The sequence below is a fragment of the Amblyraja radiata genome, chromosome 37, assembly GCF_010909765.2.
Source record: "Amblyraja radiata isolate CabotCenter1 chromosome 37, sAmbRad1.1.pri, whole genome shotgun sequence".
Classification (NCBI taxonomy): Eukaryota; Metazoa; Chordata; class Chondrichthyes; order Rajiformes; family Rajidae; genus Amblyraja; species Amblyraja radiata.
The window spans coordinates 8,539,118-8,560,883 of NC_045992.1; the positions used below are offsets into that span (position 1 = coordinate 8,539,118).

A 21,766-nucleotide genomic window follows, 5' to 3' on the forward strand; every position below is an offset into this window, starting at 1 on the left:
GCCATGCAATCTATTGTATGTGGAGCTGCAGGAGATGGGCAAGGCTCTCAATGAGTACTTGGGGACTTGGGAATTTGGGGCAGTCAATGGAAGTGTCTTGAGGGCAGTCAGTATTATGGTCAAGGAGGTGCTGAATGTCCTTACGCGTATGAAGGTAGACAAATCTCCCGTGCATGCTCAGATATATCTTTGGCGCAAGAGAGATGATTGCAGGTGCCCTGGATGAGATTTACAAGTCATCTTTAAATACAGGTGAGCTGCCAGAAGACTGGACAGCTGAAAATATTGTGCCTTTATTCAAGGGCAACTATAGGCCAGTGAGTCTGAAGGCTTTCGGCACATTGGCCTTCATCAATCAAGGTTTTGACTATAGCAATCAAGATGTTATGTTGCATCTGTACAATGTGTGGTGAAGCCACAGTTGGAGTACTGTGTTGGGGATGGGTCACCCTGTTATAGGAAATATGTTGTTAAGCTACAAAATTTACAAGCATGTTGCCAGGGCCTGAGCTATAGTGAGGTTTGGCAGGCTGAGACTGTATTTGGTGGAGCGCAGGAGGATGAAAGGTAATCTTCTAGAGGTGTATAACATCTTGAGGGGAATACATAGGGTAGATGCACGGAGTATTTTACCCAGAGTAAAGGAATCAAGAACCAGAGGACATAGGTTGAAGGTGAATGGGGAAAGATTTAACAGGAATCTGAGGAGCAACCTTTTCACACAGATGGTGGTGGGTGTATGGAATGAGCGGCCGGAGAAGGTAGTTGAGTCAGGAAATATAACGATATTTAAAAGGCAGTTGAACAGGTATATGGATAGGAAAGGTTTAGAGGGATATGGGCCAAATGCAGGCAGGTGGGACTGATGTAGATTGGGCCCCTTGGTCAGCGAGGGCAAGCTGGGCCAAAGGGCCTGCTTCTGTGTTGTATGACTATGACTCATTATAACCTCTGCAAACCTTTGAAATTTGAAATGTAATACCAGGGACACACCACTCTGCAAGCAAGTCGTTCTTTGCTAACAATTATCTTTTGTTACAATTAAAGTAAGTTTTCCTTGAGCTGTCTCTAAGCTTTGCCAGAATCAATTAAGTATAAAGAAATGAAGTTATCCGAACAGTTAAAAATAGATTGAACAGAATTTATTTTTAAATCTGCATCGAGTTCCAGCAGTACAAATCTACATACAAGTAACTTAAGCAAGCTTCTACTTAAATATCACTCTTCAGCAATCAAGCATTTTTAACATCTTTTTTTAAGAAAACAATCATTAAAATGAAGTGCTTCCTGGCCTAAATCAACATTCAATAACAGGCCAGATCTCAAATCTGCACCCGCGACACAGCTGGACACAAGCCAAGGTCAGAGCGCAGAGAGAAATGTGTTTTGACAGACTGAGTGGATGTGACGCAAGTCAGAACCGCAGTGCTCTCTGCCCTAATGGAAAAACTGCTCCATAAACTCTTATTTAGTTTTAGTTTAGTTTAGAGATTCAGCGCGAAAACAGGCACTTCAACCCACCGAGTTGGCGCTGGCTCACCAGCGATCCCCGCACACTAACACGATCCCACACACAGGAGACAATTTACAATTTCACCAAAGCCAATTAACCTACAAATCCGTACGTCTTCGGAAAGTGGGAAGAAACGCACGCAGGTCACAGGGAGAAAGTCCAAACTCCCTTCAGACAGCATCTGTAGTCAGGATCGAACCCAGGTCTCTGACGCTGTAAGGCAGCAACTTGACCGATGCGCCTGTACCCCCCATATGTTTGAGTGTTGGATGGGATAGCGATCTTCTGCTCCTGCTTTGAGCAAGACAATCGCATTTATTCCCACCATGCCGATTTGAGTGGATTAAAATAAAAGTCCCTTGTGAAAACCAACAATAAAATCAACAACTACATTTTTCTTTGAGAAGCTCTTTGTTCCCCTTTAGTTACAACACAACCACAATGTTCCTCACCAATTAATTTTTATTTGGGAATGGAAGTTTTCTCCATCGGAAGTGTTCCAAGCTGACCAAAGCAACTTCAAAGGAAAGAATGAGACCAGTGTTGGATACAAACTACAGACAGGTCTACAAGCAGCGTGCAGGCAGCGGAAACAGTTCTGTATTCTCAAAGTGAATCAAATGCCCTCCTTTCCCAATGGAAACATCCCTGACCATTCTTTTCAATGTTTGTGCACAAAGTAGAAATGTTACAATGGTCACATGCAATGCTCTTCATAAGGGAGATACGAGCGGATATTTTGACCATGAGGGCAAGCAAGATAGATTTACGGTCATGATACAAGGCTGAAAGACTTAAACTGCAAAATAGAGCTTACACATGTGAGGGTTCCATTCTCTGTGATTTAGAAAGGATGATACTTTTAAGCTATTAAGAGGGATTGAAGAAATAAACAGAGTGAATCTACTCCCACCAGTTGGAGTGTTGGACCAGGAATTTAGGATGAAAGAATGGAAGTAGTTTTTTCAGGGGTGAAATCAGGAAACATTCTTAAATATCTGCCACCCTCTGTGCGCAGAAGCTTCTTCGACAATCAACAATTGATGTCATGTCAGTTTTGAAGTGTGCAAATTTAATTATTTTTATCAAAAGTATTAAAAATATGGAAAAATTGCTGGTTGTTTACAGGTCAGAAATTTGCCATGAATCCCATTGAATGGTAGAGGAATATCAATCAGCTAATGCTAAGTGTTTGCTCTTGATGCGATTTTGCTATCAGCCTTTTGTTCACACTGTCCGTGGCATGTACAGTCGGATACTGATGCTCTTGAGTTAAAAGCAAACCCGATTCTGAGCAAGAAATCATTTCAGTGGACACTTTAATGTGGGGACACAGTTGAGAGTAATTTAACATTTCTTTTCATTACATGGTTTTTCAGACTTTTATTTCTTTCCCTCTAAGGACTACCGAATGGGAAGATATTTCAATTATATAGGATTCTGCAATTAGGTCACTTCCCATCTTTTATTTTGATACAACTGTAAAGGCACATGACCATGCTATATTCAACACTGTGCAATTAATAAAAAGAAACTAGCCAAGTACATCATCCATTCTTCCACATCAGAGATGTGAGTAAATGATATGGGCGTAGGTTAAAGGAGAACATTTAACACAGCCGATTTCACCCTCTGGGTGCCAGCTGCTGGATGGCCTAACAGGGCAGCACAGTGGCGCAGCGGTAGAGTTGCTGCCTTACAGCGCTTGCAGCACTAAAGACTTGGGTTCGATACCGACTACGGGAGCTGTCTGTATGGAGTTTGTACGTTCTCCCCATGACCACGTGGGTTTCTCCGAGATCTTCGGTTTCCTCCCACACTCCAAAGATGTACAGGTTTGTAGGTTAATTGGCTTGGTACAAGTGCAAATTGTCCCTAATGTGTGCGTAGGATAGGGTTAATGTGCGGGGATCGCTGGTCGGTGCAGACTCAGTGGGCTGCAGGGCCTGTTTCCGCATTGTATCTCTAAACAAGTTTGTGGGCGACAAAGCTTGCGAGCATCGCAGACCAGAATGTTAATAACAAAATACAAGGACAGACAAGACTTGTGAAGTGGGAAGACAGAAGAAAGATGCAGTGTAAGTACGAATTGATGCACCGCGGGAGAAGCAATGTTGAGAGACAAGGCAGTCTACTTTGAGAGGGCTCAAGACAGAGATCCAGACATAAAGGTGGCAGGGCAAGTCAGGGAGGAAAAACAAAAGCAAGCTTGGCTTTGTACACTGAGCCATTGATTACAAAACTTTTAATAAATCTTTACAAATCATTGATTAGGAAAGTTCAGCTGAGTTCCTGGCATTGTATATTCAGCAATGATTTCAAGAGATTTGCGAGAGTCTACAGTGAGATTTCAATGTAATACAGGGGATGAGGCAGTTCAAGTTGAGGAGGTATTAAAGCTGGGAATGTTCTCGACTTTCAGGGAGAAAGTTGGGAAAGACCCAAAGGTGACCAACGTTATTTTGAAAAATCAAGAGCCAAGCTTCTCCTGTGACAAATGTACCAGCAATCAGAGAACAGATATATAATGTTGTTTAAGAAGGAACTGCAGATGCTGGAAAATCGAAGGTACACAAAAAAGCTGGAGAAACTCAGCGGGTGCAGCAGCATCTATGGAGCGAAGGAAATAGGCAAAGTTTCGGGCCGAAACCCTTCTTCAGACATATATATAATATATAAACAGATATATAATAACTGAATTAATACAAGAGGTTTATGGCGAAGAGTAGCAAATTTCTAGAAAACACTACAAGACATACAGAAAACAACGGCTGTACGAAGTTGGGGACACAAGAAACTGCATGTGCTGGAGCAGTGATCAATAAATAAGCTGGTGCAGAAACTCTGACTGCGAAGGCACCTGACCCGAAATGTTATCTGTCTATTTCCCCTCCACAGATTCTGCCAGACCCTCCGAGTTCCTCCAGGAGCGTGTTTTTGCTGACATACGAGATTATGGGGAAGTATAATACTTGGGCCAAATTAGAGAATTATTTTAAACAGCTGCATAAGGACAATGGACTGCACTCCCTCCTGTTCTGCCCGTTACACAATAACATGTTATTCTACTTTTGCTAATTCTACAACCTCTGAAGTTTTTATAATTCCTATGAACAAAAGGATGCAGACACTGCAAAACTGATGCAGAAATATAAAATATTGGAATTATTCGGTAGGGATGGCAGTGGAGACAGAATCTGTGTTGATGTTCCACAAACTGGGAACATTTCTGAGTTGCAGTGGTGGAGGAGGCCGGGTAGAACAAGGGGAATGACTACTTCCCCATCTCTTGGTTCCATTCTTTTTCACCTCACCCAGTCTCTGACCACCTTCATGCACGACACTTCTGATGCCATGCACCACTTCAACCGTTTCTTGGTTCCAACCTGCTCATTTACAAAAAAAAAGACACAAACTGCTGGAAGTAACTCAGTGGGTCAGGTAGCACTCCTGGAGATCACAGATAGGTGACGTTTTGGAACGACACAAAAAGAGACCTTGAATGAAACAGATTGTGGTAAAAACACTTCCAGTTAACCAACTGCATAGAACTCTCCTGTCCTTAGACATTCTGTCCTATTTGCGACTCCAGACCCACGATATTGTGGGCAATTCTTAAATTCTCAAGGTGCATGACCCGAAACGTCACCTATCCACGAACTCTCGGGATGCGACTCGACGTGCTGAGTTGCTCCACCAGTTTGTGTCGTTTCTGGTAAACCAGCATCTGCAGTTCCTAGTTTCTACTGCTCACTTACAAAATGGTCACCTGCAACCCTTCAACACCTTCATCCCCCCCGCCTGGTCAGCTTGAGGTAAAACACATCCAATTCACTAATAGCAAAGAATTCTCATGCCCTTTACCATTCAGCTCTCCTGTCCTTAACCATTCTGAGCTACAGTGCTCTCTATAATGTTTAAGAAAGAACTGCAGATGCTAGTAAAATCAAAGGTGGACAAAAATGCTGGAGTAACTCAGCGGGTGAGGCAGCATCTATGGAGAGCAGGAATTGGCGGCGTTTCGGGTCGAGACCCGAAACGTCGCCAATTCCTTCTCTCCATAAATGCTGCCTCACCCACTGAATTGCTCCAGCATTTTGTGTGTGCCCTCCATAATGTTTGGGACAAAGACCCATTATTTATTTATTTGCCTATGTACTCCACAATTTAAGAATTGTAATAGGAAAAAAAAAAAATCACATGTGGTTAAAGTGCTCATTGGCAGATTTTATTAAATGCCATTTATATACATTTTGGTTTCACGATGTAGAAATTATCAGATCAGAAACACTCCTCAGGAGTCAGGTGTGTAGTGTAGAGGCAAATAAATAAATGATGGGTCTTTGTCCCAAACATTATGGAGGGCACTGTATGTGGGCGATTCTTAAATTTTCAATGAAACACCAGCGTACATGACACAGTTAAAAGTTGAACAGGGATGGATAATGAATGTTGATCTTGCCAACAAGTTCTCACAAAGAACACATCATCGACTCTTCATCCTTTAGTGCTGCTGTTGGAGCAGAAGCAACATACATATTGTAGGACAACACACATACAGAATTGAAAGAGGGAAGCTGTAAACACACGAATGTGCAAAAACAAATTAAAGGGCTTTCGATGCTGGAAAAATAAACAATGAATCCTACGAGGTCCGAGACAAATATTTCCATGGAGAAAAATTCAGTTCTAATCTATTTATAATTACATTGCTAAAAAAAGATTTGTGCACACATCTGAGAATGAACAAGTGGCATGTCTAGAGTCGTATCTGTTGGCTCGAATGGAAGGAGATGCTCAGTTTAAAAACACAGTCAGCCATGGAGTGATAGGTGGCACTTGGGCCTCAGTTAGATGTTTGCTGGTTCAAAACCCATACGTACACCAGAGCATGAAAATAGAAGCGAACACTCCCATTCAGTTATAAGAGGAAGCTACATTTGGTGCTGCTCACCAAAAGGTCAACATGAAATATTTTGTGCTATTATTTTGCAGCATTCTCCCCAAGTGATTTGGCCAATATTTATCCTTTATGAGGACAACCAAATTCTTCAGTACTCCATCACGGTTTACTGTGGGACCTTGCTGTGTGCAAATTGATTGCACGAGTTGCAGGCAAGGATCTACGAAATGATGTGAACGTCTCAAATGGAAAATAAACCACAACAAAATGCACCAATGAAATCTTCCACGTTCAAATGCAGAGGCTCCATCCATGCCTCTTTGCTTATTCCACAGAAATGTTAAAATGATAAACATACTTACTGAAGCAGCAAGGAATGGCAATTTCCTTATGATCCTGAAGAAGAACTTCCTTAACCGTGAGGAGATACCTGTGGAGAGAGATGGAATTTTTTTTTACCATTTAATAGTAGAAACTCCGAGTGTAAAAAAGGGTCCTGACCCAAAGCATCATCTACCCACATTCTCCAGAGACGCTGCCTCGACCCGCTGAGTTATTCCGTACTCTGAGGATCTTCCATTGTTGGCAGATGCAGTAATCCACAAAACTGCACAGATACTTCAATCTAGCTTCAGAACACAATTCAAGGAAGCAATGCAAGAAATTGGGAAACAAATATTGATCGCTTTTACGACTCAACTATTTTAATTTTAATGGGCTCCCTCTAGCCATCGATAGATCAGAAAAATGGCTGGTTTATGTTTTTATTTTCTTCGGCAATAAAAACATGTTGACTCTTAAAGGCTTTATATAAGTAGAGCCAATAAAACATAGGTAAAGACACAGAATAAATAAAGCAATGGACATGTTCAACTCAACAGATGAGGCAGCATCTAACGAGAGAATGGACAGATAATAGAAACATAGAAAACAGAGTAGGCCATTCGGCCCTTCGAGTCTGCACCGCCATTCAATATGATCATGGCTGATCATCCAACTCAGTATCCTGTAACTGCCTTCTCTCCATACCACCTGATCTCTTTAGCCACAAGGGCCACATCTAACTCCCTCTTAAATATAGCCAATGAACTGGCCTCAACTACCTTCTGTGGCAGAGAATTCCAGAGATTTACCACTCTCTGTATGAAAAATGTTTTTCTCATCTCGGTCCTAAAAGATTTCCCCCTTATCCTTAAACTGTGTCCCCTTGTTCTGGACTTCCCCAACATCGGGAACAATCTTCCTGCATCTAGCCTGTCCAACCCCTTAAGAATTTTGTAAGTTTCTATAAGATCCCCCCTCAATCTTCTAAATTCTAGCGAGTACAAGCCGAGTCTATCCAGTCTTTCTTCATATGAAAGTCCTGACATCCCAGGAATCAGTCTGGTGAACCTTCTCTGTACACCCTCTATGGCAAGAATGTATTTCCCCAGATTAGGAGACCAAAACTGTACGCAATACTCCAGGTGTGGTCTCACCAAGACCCTGTACAACTGCAGTAGAACCTCCCTGCTCCTATACTCAAATCTCAAATCCTTTTGCTATGATGTTTTGGGTTAGGACCAGTTCTTGGCACAAAGGACAGTCGCACTCACTTTGCCGTTTGAAGAGGAAGCCATGTAGCCACACTGCCAGCAGAGTAGCCATGACTGTGATGGCAGCAATCTGCCAGGGCTCCATCCCCTGGAACCGTGTGTTCACATAACTCGTCCCCCATCCTAGATACAACTCAACCGTCTCCTTGTAAAGATCCAGCGTCTCCTGCAAGAAAAGTATCAGAGTTAGCCACAGGATGTTCTTTCAAGTTTAGTTTAGAGATACAGCGCGGAAACAGGCCCTTCAGCCCTCCGAGACCTCGCCGATCTGCGATCCCCGCAAACTAAAACTATCCTGCACACTCTGGGGATAATTCACAATTTTACCGCAGCCAATTAGCCTACAAACCTGAATGTCTTTGGAGTGTGGAAGGAAGCCGGAGCTCCCGGAGAAAACCCACGTGGGGTACAGGGATAACATACAAACTCTGTACCGACAGCACACGTGGTCAGGATCCAACCAGGGTCTCCGCCGCTGCAAGGAAATAGTTCTACTGTTGCGCCATCGTGCCACCCTCAGCCCTCACCAGTCCCAGTAACCAAGTTCCTGGAGCTGCTGAGTCATTGCCCTCTACCTCTTGCCCATTCATTTGCTTTTGCACACATTTAGCCTCCTGTGCTACTCTTACCTAATGGAAGATTACCAATCTCAGTCATGAAAGCTGCAACTTGCATTTCCATACTGCGAGAGAAAGATTCAGAATTCCATATTACGCCATGGATCCAAAATTGCCTGGATTCTGTTCCCCAATGGGCTTGAATTCCTCAGATGATGTGAAGAGTATGAAGAATTATGCTTCTCTGTAGTTTTGAATTCCTTGTCACAGTTTAAACAGCTCAACCAAATAAACCCTCAACTGTCAACACTGAATGGACAATACATAATTTCCACGCTACACCCAATCATGCTTGGTAGATTCTTTATAGACATCTTTGTCAATTTAATTCTTCTAATGCTCTCCTTGGTAAACTGTGGGTCTTCCAACAGTCTGACATCCATCTCTCACTGCGCACCATGCCCCAGTCGCATGGTGACCCTTGTTTGGCCACACTTACTCCGTCACCTGGTTACAATTCGCATCCTCAGCTTTAAATCCCTCTGTTTACATCTGTAACCCTTTGCAGTGTGATCCCAAGATCTTTATGCAAAGTTGTCGTTGCAGGCTTAACCAAGGTAGCAGGTTGGAAGGGATATAGGCCAAATGCAGGCAGGTGGGAATGGTGTTGAGGGGACATGTTGGCAAGTTGGGCTGAAGGGCCTGTTTCCACACTGTAAGACTCAATCTTTTAAGGCAGAGATAGATAGATTCTTGATTAGTACAGGTGTCAGAGGTTATAGGGAGAAGGCAGGAGAATGGGGTAAGGAGGGAGAGATCGACCAGCCAAGGTTGATTGGTGGAATCTTGATAGGCCGAATGGCCTAATTCTACTCCTGTTCCTTCTGACCTTATGACAAAGCCCACAACACCAGCAGAATAGTTAACATTCAATTCCAAACCGTCTAGGAGCCAATCTACAGCATAGTGTTTCCCTCAGAAAAGAGGACCTGTGTAAATAGACAGACTTGGAACACGGGTTCCTGGGGACAATCTGCACTGGAAAAAGGTGAAACCAGAAGAGTGAAAAACATAACAAATCTGGATGAAGGAACTTTATGACTGCAGCACCAATAAAACCTCAAAATGGAAGCTGGAATGTGTCGTTGCCTTCAAAAGCTCTCGTAAAAACCAATAGTAAATCCAGAAAATAAACTTCTCAAACACGAACACATTCCTGCCTCAAGAGTGAAAATAGCAAGTGTTTTAACCAATTGGAGCTGGAGGTTGGTCAGCACAGATAAGGTTTCAACAGCAACATTTACAAAACAGCTGCATTCAGTGCAAAACGCACAGCACAGGAGGGCTATCTGAGAAACTCAGACCAAAACTGATTCTTCATCTCAGCTACAGGTCCTGAGCCTCGTTAGTTATAACTGCTCTAGTGCTCATTATGTGCTGAACTCTAGGATGTTTCATGTAATAAGAGTTAATGCCTTCTTGACTCTTTGAGGTAGCACTCTCTCACACCCCACCAGTTTCAAGAGCAAAAGCAAGTTTTCCCTCATCACCACGGCCTTCACTTCATCTTTTTGTCATAGAATTGTTGCTGCAGAAAAGAGGCCATTCAGCCCATCGTATTTGAGTTTGATTTATTGTCACGTGTACCAAGATATAGTGAAAAGCTTTTGTTGCGTGTTAACCAGTGAGCGGAATGACAATACAAGATTACAATCGACCCACAGGGCACTGATCCATGATAACGGGAAAAATGTGAAACGTTTAGTGAAAGATAAAGTCCAATCAAAGGTAGTTCATGAGGTAAATAGTAGTTCAGGACATCTCTCCAGTTGTTGGTAGGAAGGTTAGAAGGAGGCTTTTTTGGTGGTTCACAAAACTTTGTCCCACGTCCCTGTTCTTTTCCACTACCCATAAATTATAATTCCTTTAGTGCCCGTTTGATCACCTTGTGAAGGTAATATCTCCATTACCCTGACAGGCAGTGTGCCAAATCATACTGTGTTCTTATTCGCTTCCATGTTTTTGGTGATTCTAAGTTTTTGGTGATTGACTCAAAATAAGGCCTTCTTATACAATCCATTTAGTCACAGATCTCGAAACAGGACTCTCAGCCCACCAAGTCCATACCGACCTTCCAGCATGCACTAACACTAATCACATTTCATTCTTCCAACATTCCTAACTAGTCCTCCCAGATTCTACCATCATTGACGCACTTGGAGCAATTCACACGCATGCTTTATAATTCAGGATGAATTCCCAATACATCGAGTTTAGCTGAAACGTTGTACTGCTCAGCTGTAGTGCAAAGCAGAACAGTTGTCTCTGGAAGTCAGAAGGTTACAAGTTCAAGCTCCACTCCAGAGACTCAAGCACAGACGGATTCCCCTGTGAAATACTGAGGGGAATGGGCTAATGGCCTATAAGCTGCTGACACCTTTTGTACAGATTGTTTAAATAAAAACCCCGACTGCTTCCTCAAAGGGATGCACAACAGTTGCACTGACCTATGATCACGATCTCCCCAGTCCCCTAGCCAATATTTGTCTCTCAAAGCAGGTAATCACTTTGCCATTTGTGGAGCTCACTGTGCAGAAATCAGCATCAAAACACCCAATATATCTCACAAATATACTTAAAACTGATTGAGATGGTTGTAAATGAACTCAAGGCAAAATTAACTTCCATGCAAATCTTACATCATTAACCTGGAATCGAAGTAAACATCTCACGAGTTCATTCAATTATTCATTTTAGTTGAGGTGTTGCCAAGGACATCAAAATCCTATTAAATTATAATAACAGGGAGGAACATAACCGAGTGAAATTTTATTACACATTTAGTTTATGTGGGAGTTTGTATTCCAAACACAAGCTAACCCGTTTAAACACAGAAAAGCATGCAAATTACTCTGCTCTAAAGTTACCCTAAAGTTACAGATCCTATCTTAATATTGGCTCCCCATAAAATAAATTATATTAGATTCGAGGTGATTGAAGGCAATGCTTAGTTCCGACATGTGGGCAATGTCACCATAAGGAAACATCTTCAGTTCAATAATAATTTTCTGTTATCTAATGTTTTCCAAATGCCCTGATGTACTTCACAAGGGGGTTGCCAAGCAATGCCGAACCAAAGAAGATTAGGACATCTACAAAAGCTTGTCTGTATATAGTCTTTCTATGAGAAACTTAAAGGAATGAGGCATGAGGGTGAAGGAGAGATAGGGAATTTCAGAGCTTAGGGCCTCAGCAGGTGAAGGGATATGGACCAAACGTGGGCTATGGGATTAGATAAGATGGGGCATCTTGTTGGCATGGGGCCCAAGAGCCCTGTTCCCTGCTATGTGACTCTATACTGATGTTTCCACTTGTGGGAGAGTCTAGGGCTAGAGGGAATAAAAGGATGTACCTTTAAAAAGGAGATGAGAAGGAATTTCTTTAGGCAGAGGGTGATGAAATGTGGAATTAATTGCCACGGATGACTGTGGAGGCCAAAGTCTTTAGTTATTTTTTTAAGTTCTTGATTACTAAGGATGACAAAGGTTACGGGGAGATGGTAGAAGAATGCAGTTGAGAGAGATAGAACTTCCATGATTGAATAGTGAGGTTGGCTCGATGGGCCGAATGGTCTAATTCTGCTCCTATGACCTATGAACAAATTAAATGACCATCAATAATGGAACAAAATGAATGGGGGGGGGGGGGGGGGGGGGGTTCACTTGAGATGAAAAATGAAGGACAAAAGATCAGAGGGCCATTGAGCTGTGAGACTAGAGATTGAATGAAAAGCACTCAGACAGATTGGAAGCCAATCCTGGGAGTGAACTATCCAGTCCTCAAACGTTCTAATAATTGCTTCAGTGTAGGCAAGTTATGAATATTCAATAACGCTCTCAGCTTGAGCTATGAGGATGATAGGGAAACTTCCTGGATGCAGGTGAGAGCATTGTCAAGTCATATAAACTGAGGTACTAATATGTACCTCATGCCTCATGCCTCAAGTAAATTGACCACCACCCACCCATTCCAAAGGTTCTGAAGTGGAACTTTGCAATGCTATATTAAATTAGGACAAGCCTGGATAAATTAACCTGGTAAGATCCGTCACCTTTAATAGAGAGAGGTTATTAAATCACAAAGGAAATGATGGCTGCAGGTAGGAATATTTTTGACAAAGGTGGTGAGACTCACATTCTCAAGGGGTGAGGAAACACATTAAAAAAACAGTTGAATGAAAAACCGATGTACTATAATCTATAGGTTTCTGGGTCAAGAGCAGAAGAACAAGACTGGGTTGAAGTAGCACACCTTAGATGGGCTGAATGACCTCTGCTATGTTTTAGATCAGTTCACTGCCTTGGCCATTGGGGCTGATGGTCCTCAAAACCCAAGAGACCTTGGACACACCAGGTGAGTCGGTTGACCATCAAGTTCAACAATACCAGTTATGCTATCTTCGATGGTGAGCCCTTGTGTGGGTGACTAGATCAGACTTGGTGGCGCACACACTGGGACAGAGGAGGTATGGGAGAGACACTGTGCCATCGCAGATACCAAGGCTTTCCTATTTCGCTGGTTCTGGTGACTCAGTCCCATTCAGCTGCCTTCAAAGTTACTACAGGCTCTTTGGTCAAAGCACATTGGCCTATTCTGTTCTGTGCATGAGTCTCAACTATCCTACAGGAAGGTATTTAAAGTTATCTTTAATGCAATCCTTGCAACATTTTCGTGGTGTTCAAAAGGGAACTGCAGATGCTGGAATATCGAAGGTACACAAAATTGCTGGGGAAACTCAGCGGGTGCAGCAGCATCTATGGAGCGAAGGAAATAGGCGACGTTTCGGGCCGAAACCCAACATTTTCGTGGTTATCACTGGTTTCTGCGGTATACAGTAAATACAGTAAACAAGCTGGCGTGCCCTACAGGAAGTCCATAGAAACAAAATGCTGAGTAACTCAGCGGTTCAGGCTGCATCTCTGGAGAGAGGAATGGGTGACGTTTCGGGTTGAGACCCTCTTCAGACAGCTTATGTGGCCTGTCCAATACAACTGAGCTTTCGGATCATGGCCTCAATGCTGACCTGGCCAGATCATCCAAGTTCGTTACCATGCCTTATTATTTGATTCCTGTGGGTGACCACGGAAACTGATTACAGAAAGCACATCAAACGACTTGTGTTTAGAGTTTAAGTCTCGCAGCCACACAAGAGGCTTGCGAACACAACTGCTTTGCACATGTTGATCATGACAGCATGACGTTTCCCACGGGAGTGCAGGCACCTGAGCGACCTTGCTTTTTCAAGCTGCTATTTCCATGGCAAGGAAGCCGACAGAAGAGTTGACACTTCCCAGGTCGAGTCATAGAGAGTCAGAGTCACACAGCACAGAAAAAGGCCCTTCGGCCCCAACTCGTCTGTGCCCACCAAGATGCCCGAACTAAGTAAGACTCATCTGCCTACATTTAGCCTACATCCTTCTAAACATTACCTATCCATGTATCAAAAATTAATATCCATGTACTTCAAGTGAGACAAAGACTCGGTGTAAGTAATGCTCATGCCATCAATGTCCGGCAGTGGCACTGTTTTCACCCCTTAATTTTTGATCCACATTCACCAAGTAAATGAGACACTTGAGGTCCAAGGTCACTTGAACACGTGGGCAAACGAGCCCACAATCTGCTCGGTTTATGACTGGTTCTGGTGCCTCATCAAGAGGCGCATCACATCTAGCAGTGAAAACAATGTGGTCGAGGGAGAAAGCATCGCAAGCATTGGAAAAGTAGTGATAGAATATATCACGGGTAACAAAGACAGCACAGGAAGTGGATTCTTATCAAAGGCTTACATTGAAGGCAGCAGGCCAAGAAAAATAAAGGATTGAAATTTCTGAACACCACTGATAACCTTCACTTCCCTCCCCCATACGCCAGTTATCTATCTTCAAGAACGTTAGCCTGTAAATCACAGTGTAAAGTCTCTCTGATAAAAGATCATCATTGAGAAACAACCTTAAATCAATTTTCCATGAAATCATATGACATGGGAGCGGACCAACTAGTTATCATGTCTGCACTGAGACTTGGATCCGTTTTTCCAATTCGCCTGGGATTTGTCATTAAGAAAATACTGAAATATATTATTAGACAGTAACAAGAGGTCTCAAATATGAATCATGTAATCCAGCAGAGTCTGAAGAAGGGTCCGGACCCACAACGTCACCCATCCATGTTCGCCAGAGATGCTGCCTGACACTGAGTTACTTGAGCATTCTGCAACTGTTTTTGCAAAAAAACATCTGCAGTTCGTGGTTTCTTTTTGCAGAGTCATCATGGTTTTGCAAAAGAGAACTTGCGCTCTTCAATGGTGTAATAAGGAAGATTAGGGAACTAGCAGTTGCGATGAAGGGGGATTTCCAGAATACATTCAGCACAAAATACCACATAAACAGGTAACTGCATAAACTGGGAGCCCATGACATTGTAGGCAATATATTATCATGGATAGTCAATTAGTTGACTAACAGAAAGAGTGCGCTGAATCTCTACAGTCTAAAGTGTAAAAGTAAAGTCTAGATTCAGCTACTCACCACATACTATCAGCTTTGTTGTGAATGTGGCTTAGGACAGTGCTGTGATGTGGTTCTAATTTAGTAAAACATGCAGAAACCTTGCCCCATTGGAAAACCCGTTGCTGATGAACCGATAGAAACAAGAAAAACATGGAATTGCAGAAGCTGGTTTACAAAAAAAAGACCAAAGTATTGGAGTAACTCAGTGGGTCAGGCAGCATCTCTGAAGAACATGGGCAGGTGACGTTTCCAGTCTGGAGAACATGGATAAGGGATGTTTTGGGTTGGGACTCTTCTTCAGATTCCAGTGCAAAAAAGGGATCTGTCCCAAAACGTCCAAAGATGCTGCCTCACCCACTGAGTTACTCCAGCACTTTGTGTCTTTTGATAGAAACTGGAGGGGGAGGGGAGAGGGGGGGGTTGCAAAAGTCCACAAATGGAAAGAGATTTCAGGAGGCCGAGAGAGGAGGGCCAAAGGTGGGCAATTTTGAAGACACCATTGGCTGGCTAGAAGCTATTGACTGTCACCAGACTTCTGGACAATGGTTAAATTAGACTTGATGATTACGCTGGAGACAGTCAAGCTTAGATAACTTAATAACTACAGCCGGTGGGAAAAAGGACACAAAATGCAGGAATAACTCAGCAGGTCAAGCTACATCTCTGGAGAACATGGATAGGTGACATTCCAGATTGACGCCCTCTTTCAGACACTTCATCTCGACTCAAAATGTCACTTAAACATTTTCTCCAGAGATGCTGCCTGGTTTGCTGAGCTACTCCAGCAATTCATGTCCTTTTGTGTATTAACCAGCCTCGTTTCTACAGGCAGCAGAATGTAGGACAATAATCGAGGGAGGACTGTAATCATCAAACTTGGCAGCTTCATAAGCCTCAGTGCAAACCCCCTCCCAAGTCTCCCTTAGCCTAATTTATTAGGTTAGGAGCACTGGAGGGAAAGTAAGAATGAAACAACAAAATCACAAACACCCTTCTTGCTGCTGCAAAGCTCACCTTTAAAGTGAGGGAGACTCAAGCCCAGCTGCACAAAATCCACAGGGATGGATCACAGTTCTTTCAGATGAGCCGTTAAACCTAGGCCCCATCTAATCTTTCCAAAGATCCCAGAGCAATAATTCAAAGAATAACAGTGGAGTTCTGTCTGGCGTCTTACCTCCAATTGACGTTTCTAAGCCAGAACATTGATTCATCAGAACCTTGCTGCTTAAACTACATAGGGGGAACGACTGCACTCAGAAAGCATATCATGCTATAGGCCATCTTGCAAAAGATGGCAGAGAATATAGAGTTAAGGACAACAACACTTCGGATGTCCCTGAGAAAGACAAAATGCTGGAACCTCAGTGGGTCAGGCGACATCTCTGGACCTCATTGTTTTTCTTTATTTTTTGACAGTTCATCTTGTTCAAAATAATCACATGCCACACTGCATGTTTGAAATACAGCAGCAATGGGTCAACAATTTGCAAAGACCTACTACCCCACATATAAAATGTATTTCCAAGAAATTATAATTATTCTATACCCACATTCTCAACTGGCATTTACCCAGGAGGACATAACAATATCCAAAGCAAGAAAGTCTATTGAGAGTTTAAAACCAATAGCTTCTGGACTGAGGCAAATCAAAAACAATTAGTTGTGTCTTGCCATTCTGGCATCTACCTCTAGATACCTAAAACCAGATGTAAACTGGCAATATTTGAAGCAATACTTCCTGGATACTCTCAAATTATTTTCCAACTTCAGTTTCCATGCAATGCCACTTTATTAAATCAAAACTTACCCTGGAAGCAAAAGTAACCTCGAGATAATACAGGCCCTCCTTTTTTTTTCTCCCTTTGGGATATTTAATCAAGGCAACGTGGGTGGCACAATAGACAGGCTCCTCAGTTTACAGCTCTGTGTTGATGTTCTAACCGCAAGTCAAGAACTAGCCCTTGCTTTAAATAAAAAACACTGTACCTTTCAGAAGTATATATACCATTGTAATGGAAGTAACACATCAGCTATTTATACACAACGTGTAGTGTGATACTAAATTAATAGTCAGTTTTAATGATATTGACTGGGTGATAAGTACTTTTCCAACAAAAATGGGAATAAATCCCTGCTCTTTAAAACCACATAATTGAAGCTCCTACATCTAGTCGAGAGAACAGTTTGAGTGTGATTTCTACCATATCTAAAACCTTTGAAGATAAGAACATTGTTAATATACACCCTTTTCAGCCACATTTTTGATTGCACTTCTGGAGACAAACTTGAACTCACAACCTTTCTGAGTCACACAAGGAAGAGCTCCCCACTGACCAGGGATCGGACTTTAGTTTATAATCCTCCGTGCAGAAGATTAAGGAAGACCAAACTCAGGTTTTTATAAGACAAAGGGAGTTGACTGCCTTTCTCTCTCCACCTCATTTCCTCTTGTGCAGAGTTCAGAACAAAGGGTATGGCCATTAAAATAGAACTAGTCGTTCAGGGTTTATGTCAGGCTGCATGTCTTCACAGCTAAAACCGGACAGCTTAAGTACACTGACAACTACAAAGCCAGCACTGGCAATGTTTCTGTCTTATTTATGTACAAAATTAAGCCTTTCTCCAATTCTACCTGCTCTAAACTCTCCATATGAACTAGGTTTTTGATCAGTTACCCAACAAAATAATTTCCTTGTGTATGAAGGAACTGCAGATGCTGGTTTATCCCAAAGATGGACAAAAATGCTGGAGTAACTGAGCGGATCAGGCAGCATCACTGGAGAAAAGGAATAGGTGATGTTTTGAGTTGAAACCATTCTTCAGACATTTCCTTGTGGAGCTCAGGGGTCAAACGGTCTCTGACCATAACCGTACAAAGAACCATGGGATGTGAAATGTACTGAACAAGTTGTTGGTCTAAAAATGGATTTAGTTGATTCACAGAAAATGCTTCAGATGCTATTGTCACTTCTCCTACTCGTGTCCTTCAGTTCAGATTCACACACTGAGACTGAGTTACAGGCCAAGTGTATTAGTACATTTAGTTTTCCACTGAAACTGGTTGGTCGTTCAGTAGATTTACTGTTCCTAGGGAGATGTGTATGCAAAGCAAAGCCAGGAAAAACATTCTTACTCATTGTCTGCAACAAACAGCTTCTGTTCAAAACAGGAAGGATAACATGTTTGAAAACTGCAGATTCTTCCTCACCTCATTTCTCTGGGCATTTAGCAAACATGATCAGATGACATATGCCACAAGGCAGCTGACTCAAGTCACAGGGAATGAAATCACCCAGCAAAAACATTTGATGCACTGGCAGCAAAAATACATTCCACATTAATGCAGTACCTCATTGCACCAGAAAGTTATCTGAAGCACTTCATAACTAAGTTACTCTCAAAATAAACATTTGTTGTATAAGCAAGCAAACCACTTCACAAACAAGGGTAAGGAATAAATAGCTAATCTTGAAAATGATGAATGATGGCTATGATGCTCTGTTTAAACACAAACAGCACCAGAGTCTCAAAGTTTGCATAATATTTTCTGTACCAGTGGAAAGGCAGCCCAAAGTACAAGAGTGGGACTCAAACCTAACGTCACACTCAAAGGCAAAAGACACTGAATTGGCCACGAAAGTTGACATTCCTTCAATGTTATTGTGCAGACAAAGTTACTCAAATGATGCGATCCAGCCAGCTACGGCTTCATCACCATATGGTCGAGGCACACCGTGCACTGATGAAGAGTCTGTTCCTGAGTCCTGGGATCATGCCAGATATGTGCAGGTTGTCCAGCTTTCCTACACTGCAGATTACTGGCATCTGGCCGAAGAGATCACTTGGGATACCAGTCACAACAGGAATTGGCCTTTAACACTGCACTTCCACTGGGTCGCCGACTACTTTGATGGTACCAGGAGAGAGTAGCCGTTTACTCATTCCTGACACCACCAAAGTAGCCGGTTCCTTATGGCCAACTTTGGTGACATAAGGACAGCAGCCAGCTACTCTCTCCTGATGCTGATGCCAAAGTAACCGGCTACTTTTATGGCATCTGGAGCAAGTAGCCTGCTAGTTTGATGGCATGAGGAAAGAATAGCTGGCAATTCTTTTGTGACACCACCAAAGTAGCCGGTTCCAATCGTTGTGGCCAACTTTGGTGACAGAAGGAAAGAGGTAGCCGGCTACTTCGGTGCATCAGGAGGGAGTAGCCGGTTACTCTCTCCTAATGCTGCCAAAGTAACCGGCTACTCTGGTGGCTTCATGTAAGAGAGTAGCCGGCTACTTTAGTGGCCAAAAGAGAGTAGCCGGCTACTGATGGCATCTGGAGAGTGAGTAGCCGGCTACTTTGGTGCATCATGAGTGAGTGGCCAGCTACTTTAAAGGCTCCAGGAGTGAGTAGCCGGTTACTTTAGTGGCTTCAGAAGAGAGTAGCCGGCTACTTTAGTGGACAAAGAGTAGCCGGCTAGTGGACAAAGAGTAGCCGGCTACTTTAGTGGACAAAGAGTAGCCGGCGGCTGATGGCAGTGGAGAGAGTAGCCGGCTACTTTATAGCTTCAGGAGAGAGCACCGGCTACTTTAGAGACATTGCGGGCAGTAGCCGGCTACTGTGTTGACCTCACCGGTGGAACGCCGCCTATTGTGAGCTGGCGCTGGGTCGCCGCTCCGCTCCGCGCCGGCCATTGTGTGGAGCCTCGGCCCCATTGTGGCGGGGACCGGGGGCCGGGAACCGGGGGCATCGCCCGCTGCAACTCCCCCCCCGCCCCCCGCTTACCCGCAGCTCCATGTTCCCTGCGCTCCGGGTGCCCGCCGCTGTCGTCGCCGCCACTACTGCTGCCACCACCACCACCTTGTTATCGCCTCTCCTGCCGCCACTGACTGACTCAGATTTACATGGAGCCAACGCACGACGAACGCCGGCGCTCCCGAGCAAAGATCCTATAGCTGACTTCCTGGCCGGCATTCCGCACACAGCGACAGCTGGCGGCGGCTGCAGCAACCACAGTCCAACCCAATCCAACCCAGCCCAGCCCAAAGATCTTATAGCAGAGCGCTCCGCTATAGGATCTTTGGCCCAGCCCAGTCCAGCCCAGCCCAGACCAGACGAGCTTAATCCAACCCAGTCCAGTCCAACCCAGTCCAGTCCAGCCTAGCTCAGCCCAACCCAGTCCATGCCAGCCCAGCCTAGATCAGTCCAACCCAGCCCAGTCCAGTCCAGCCTAGCTCAGTCCAGTCCAGCCCAGCCTAGCTCAGTTCAACCCAGTCCAGTCCAGCCCAGTCCAACCCAGCCCAGCCCAGTCCTTCTCCCCGCCCCCACCCCCGATCACTGAAGAAGGGGTTCGGCCCGAAACGTTGCCTATTTCCTTCGCTCCATAGATGCTGCTGCACCCGCTGAGTTTTTCCAGCTTTTTTGTGTACCTCCAGCCTAGTGCAGTCATGCCCAGCCCTGCCCATGTCCAGTCCAGTCCAGCCTAGTGCAGTTCAGTCCAGTCCAACCCAGCCCAGCCCAGCCTAGCCTAGCCCAGTCCAGCCCAGCCCAGCCCAGCCCAGCCTAGTGCAGGCCAGTACAGCCTAGTGCAGCCCAGACCAGTCCAGCATAGCCCCAGTCCAGCCCAGCCCAGCCCATCCCAGCCCAGCCTAGCTCAGTCCAGCCCAGTCCAACCCAGCCCAGCCCAGTCCAGTCCAGCCCAGCCCAGTTCAACCCAACACCCCACTTGGGTTGCTCCAACAGTCAGGTAGACCTGACGCCCTCTCAGCTTCCAAATTGCACCTGAACTGGATGTCTTGCTGGGATGCTTCGGAGGACTCTTGCTTACAAGTCAGCCAGGAACCCCCTCCTGGTTGCAAGCCAGAGGAGAAAAAGACACCAAAACAATTATGGTTTTATGATAATCCAGCAGTGTTGTGGCCATCATACATTTCTTTCAGATCAACTGATTTGGAACCAGCTGCCGCAGGAGGTAGTTGAGGCAGGTACCATCGCCACATTTAAGAAATACTAGACTAAATGGGACCCGTTGGGTCCCAGCTTCACACGGGAGGGCTGGTCCTCCAACGCAATATTCCACCTCTCCACCAATTCCAATATTGCTGGCCAGTGTGTGTGAGGGGGGAGGGGGGTTCTAGAGCGCTAGCATGGTGTTGTGGGCTAAAGGGACTGGTTTCCAGAGGGCTAGTATGGACATTGTGGGGTGAATGGATTCTTGGGCTGGCAGCTCAGTCACTGAGACCACTCACACACACACACTCACAATTGTCAATTAGAAAGAAAGAAGCACACCATATTTTATTGATATGACCAAGTGCTGATACAAAGGCAAGTTCACGTTAACCATGACCTTAGTTAATGGTGGGACAGGATGGAGTGTAAGTTATACTCCTGCTTGTATTTCTTATATTCTAGGTCCACTTCATGTTTTTTTATTTAGTTCCAGTGAAGAAAAAGATCTTTTAGCTCTGCAGGAGAATGACAAATTTAAGATCCAAATGAACCTTTTCCGACTTTACTTCTTCTCAGCTTATTAACCTCCCAATCTACAAAAAAAAGAGGGGAATGATTTTAATCGGAACCTGAGGGGTAACTTTTCCACTCAGAGCGGCACATATATGAAACGAGCTGCCAG

General features: G+C 44.0%; 1 protein-coding gene across 1 annotated transcript in view; it reads right to left on the reverse strand.

Annotated features, from left to right (window-relative positions):
* Nucleotides 1-20,124, reverse strand: part of sgpl1 (sphingosine-1-phosphate lyase 1) — a 47,856-nt gene extending 27,732 nt beyond the window's left edge. Inside the window, exons 1-3 of the mRNA XM_033012800.1 lie at nucleotides 19,918-20,124; nucleotides 8,012-8,177; nucleotides 6,779-6,846 (exon numbers count right to left, since the gene is read on the reverse strand). Of these exons, the coding sequence (XP_032868691.1) occupies nucleotides 6,779-6,846; nucleotides 8,012-8,177; nucleotides 19,918-20,106 (423 nt within the window). The 5' untranslated portion in view covers nucleotides 20,107-20,124. The remainder of the gene's footprint in view (nucleotides 1-6,778; nucleotides 6,847-8,011; nucleotides 8,178-19,917) is intronic.
* Nucleotides 20,125-21,766: the final 1,642 nt, after the last annotated feature.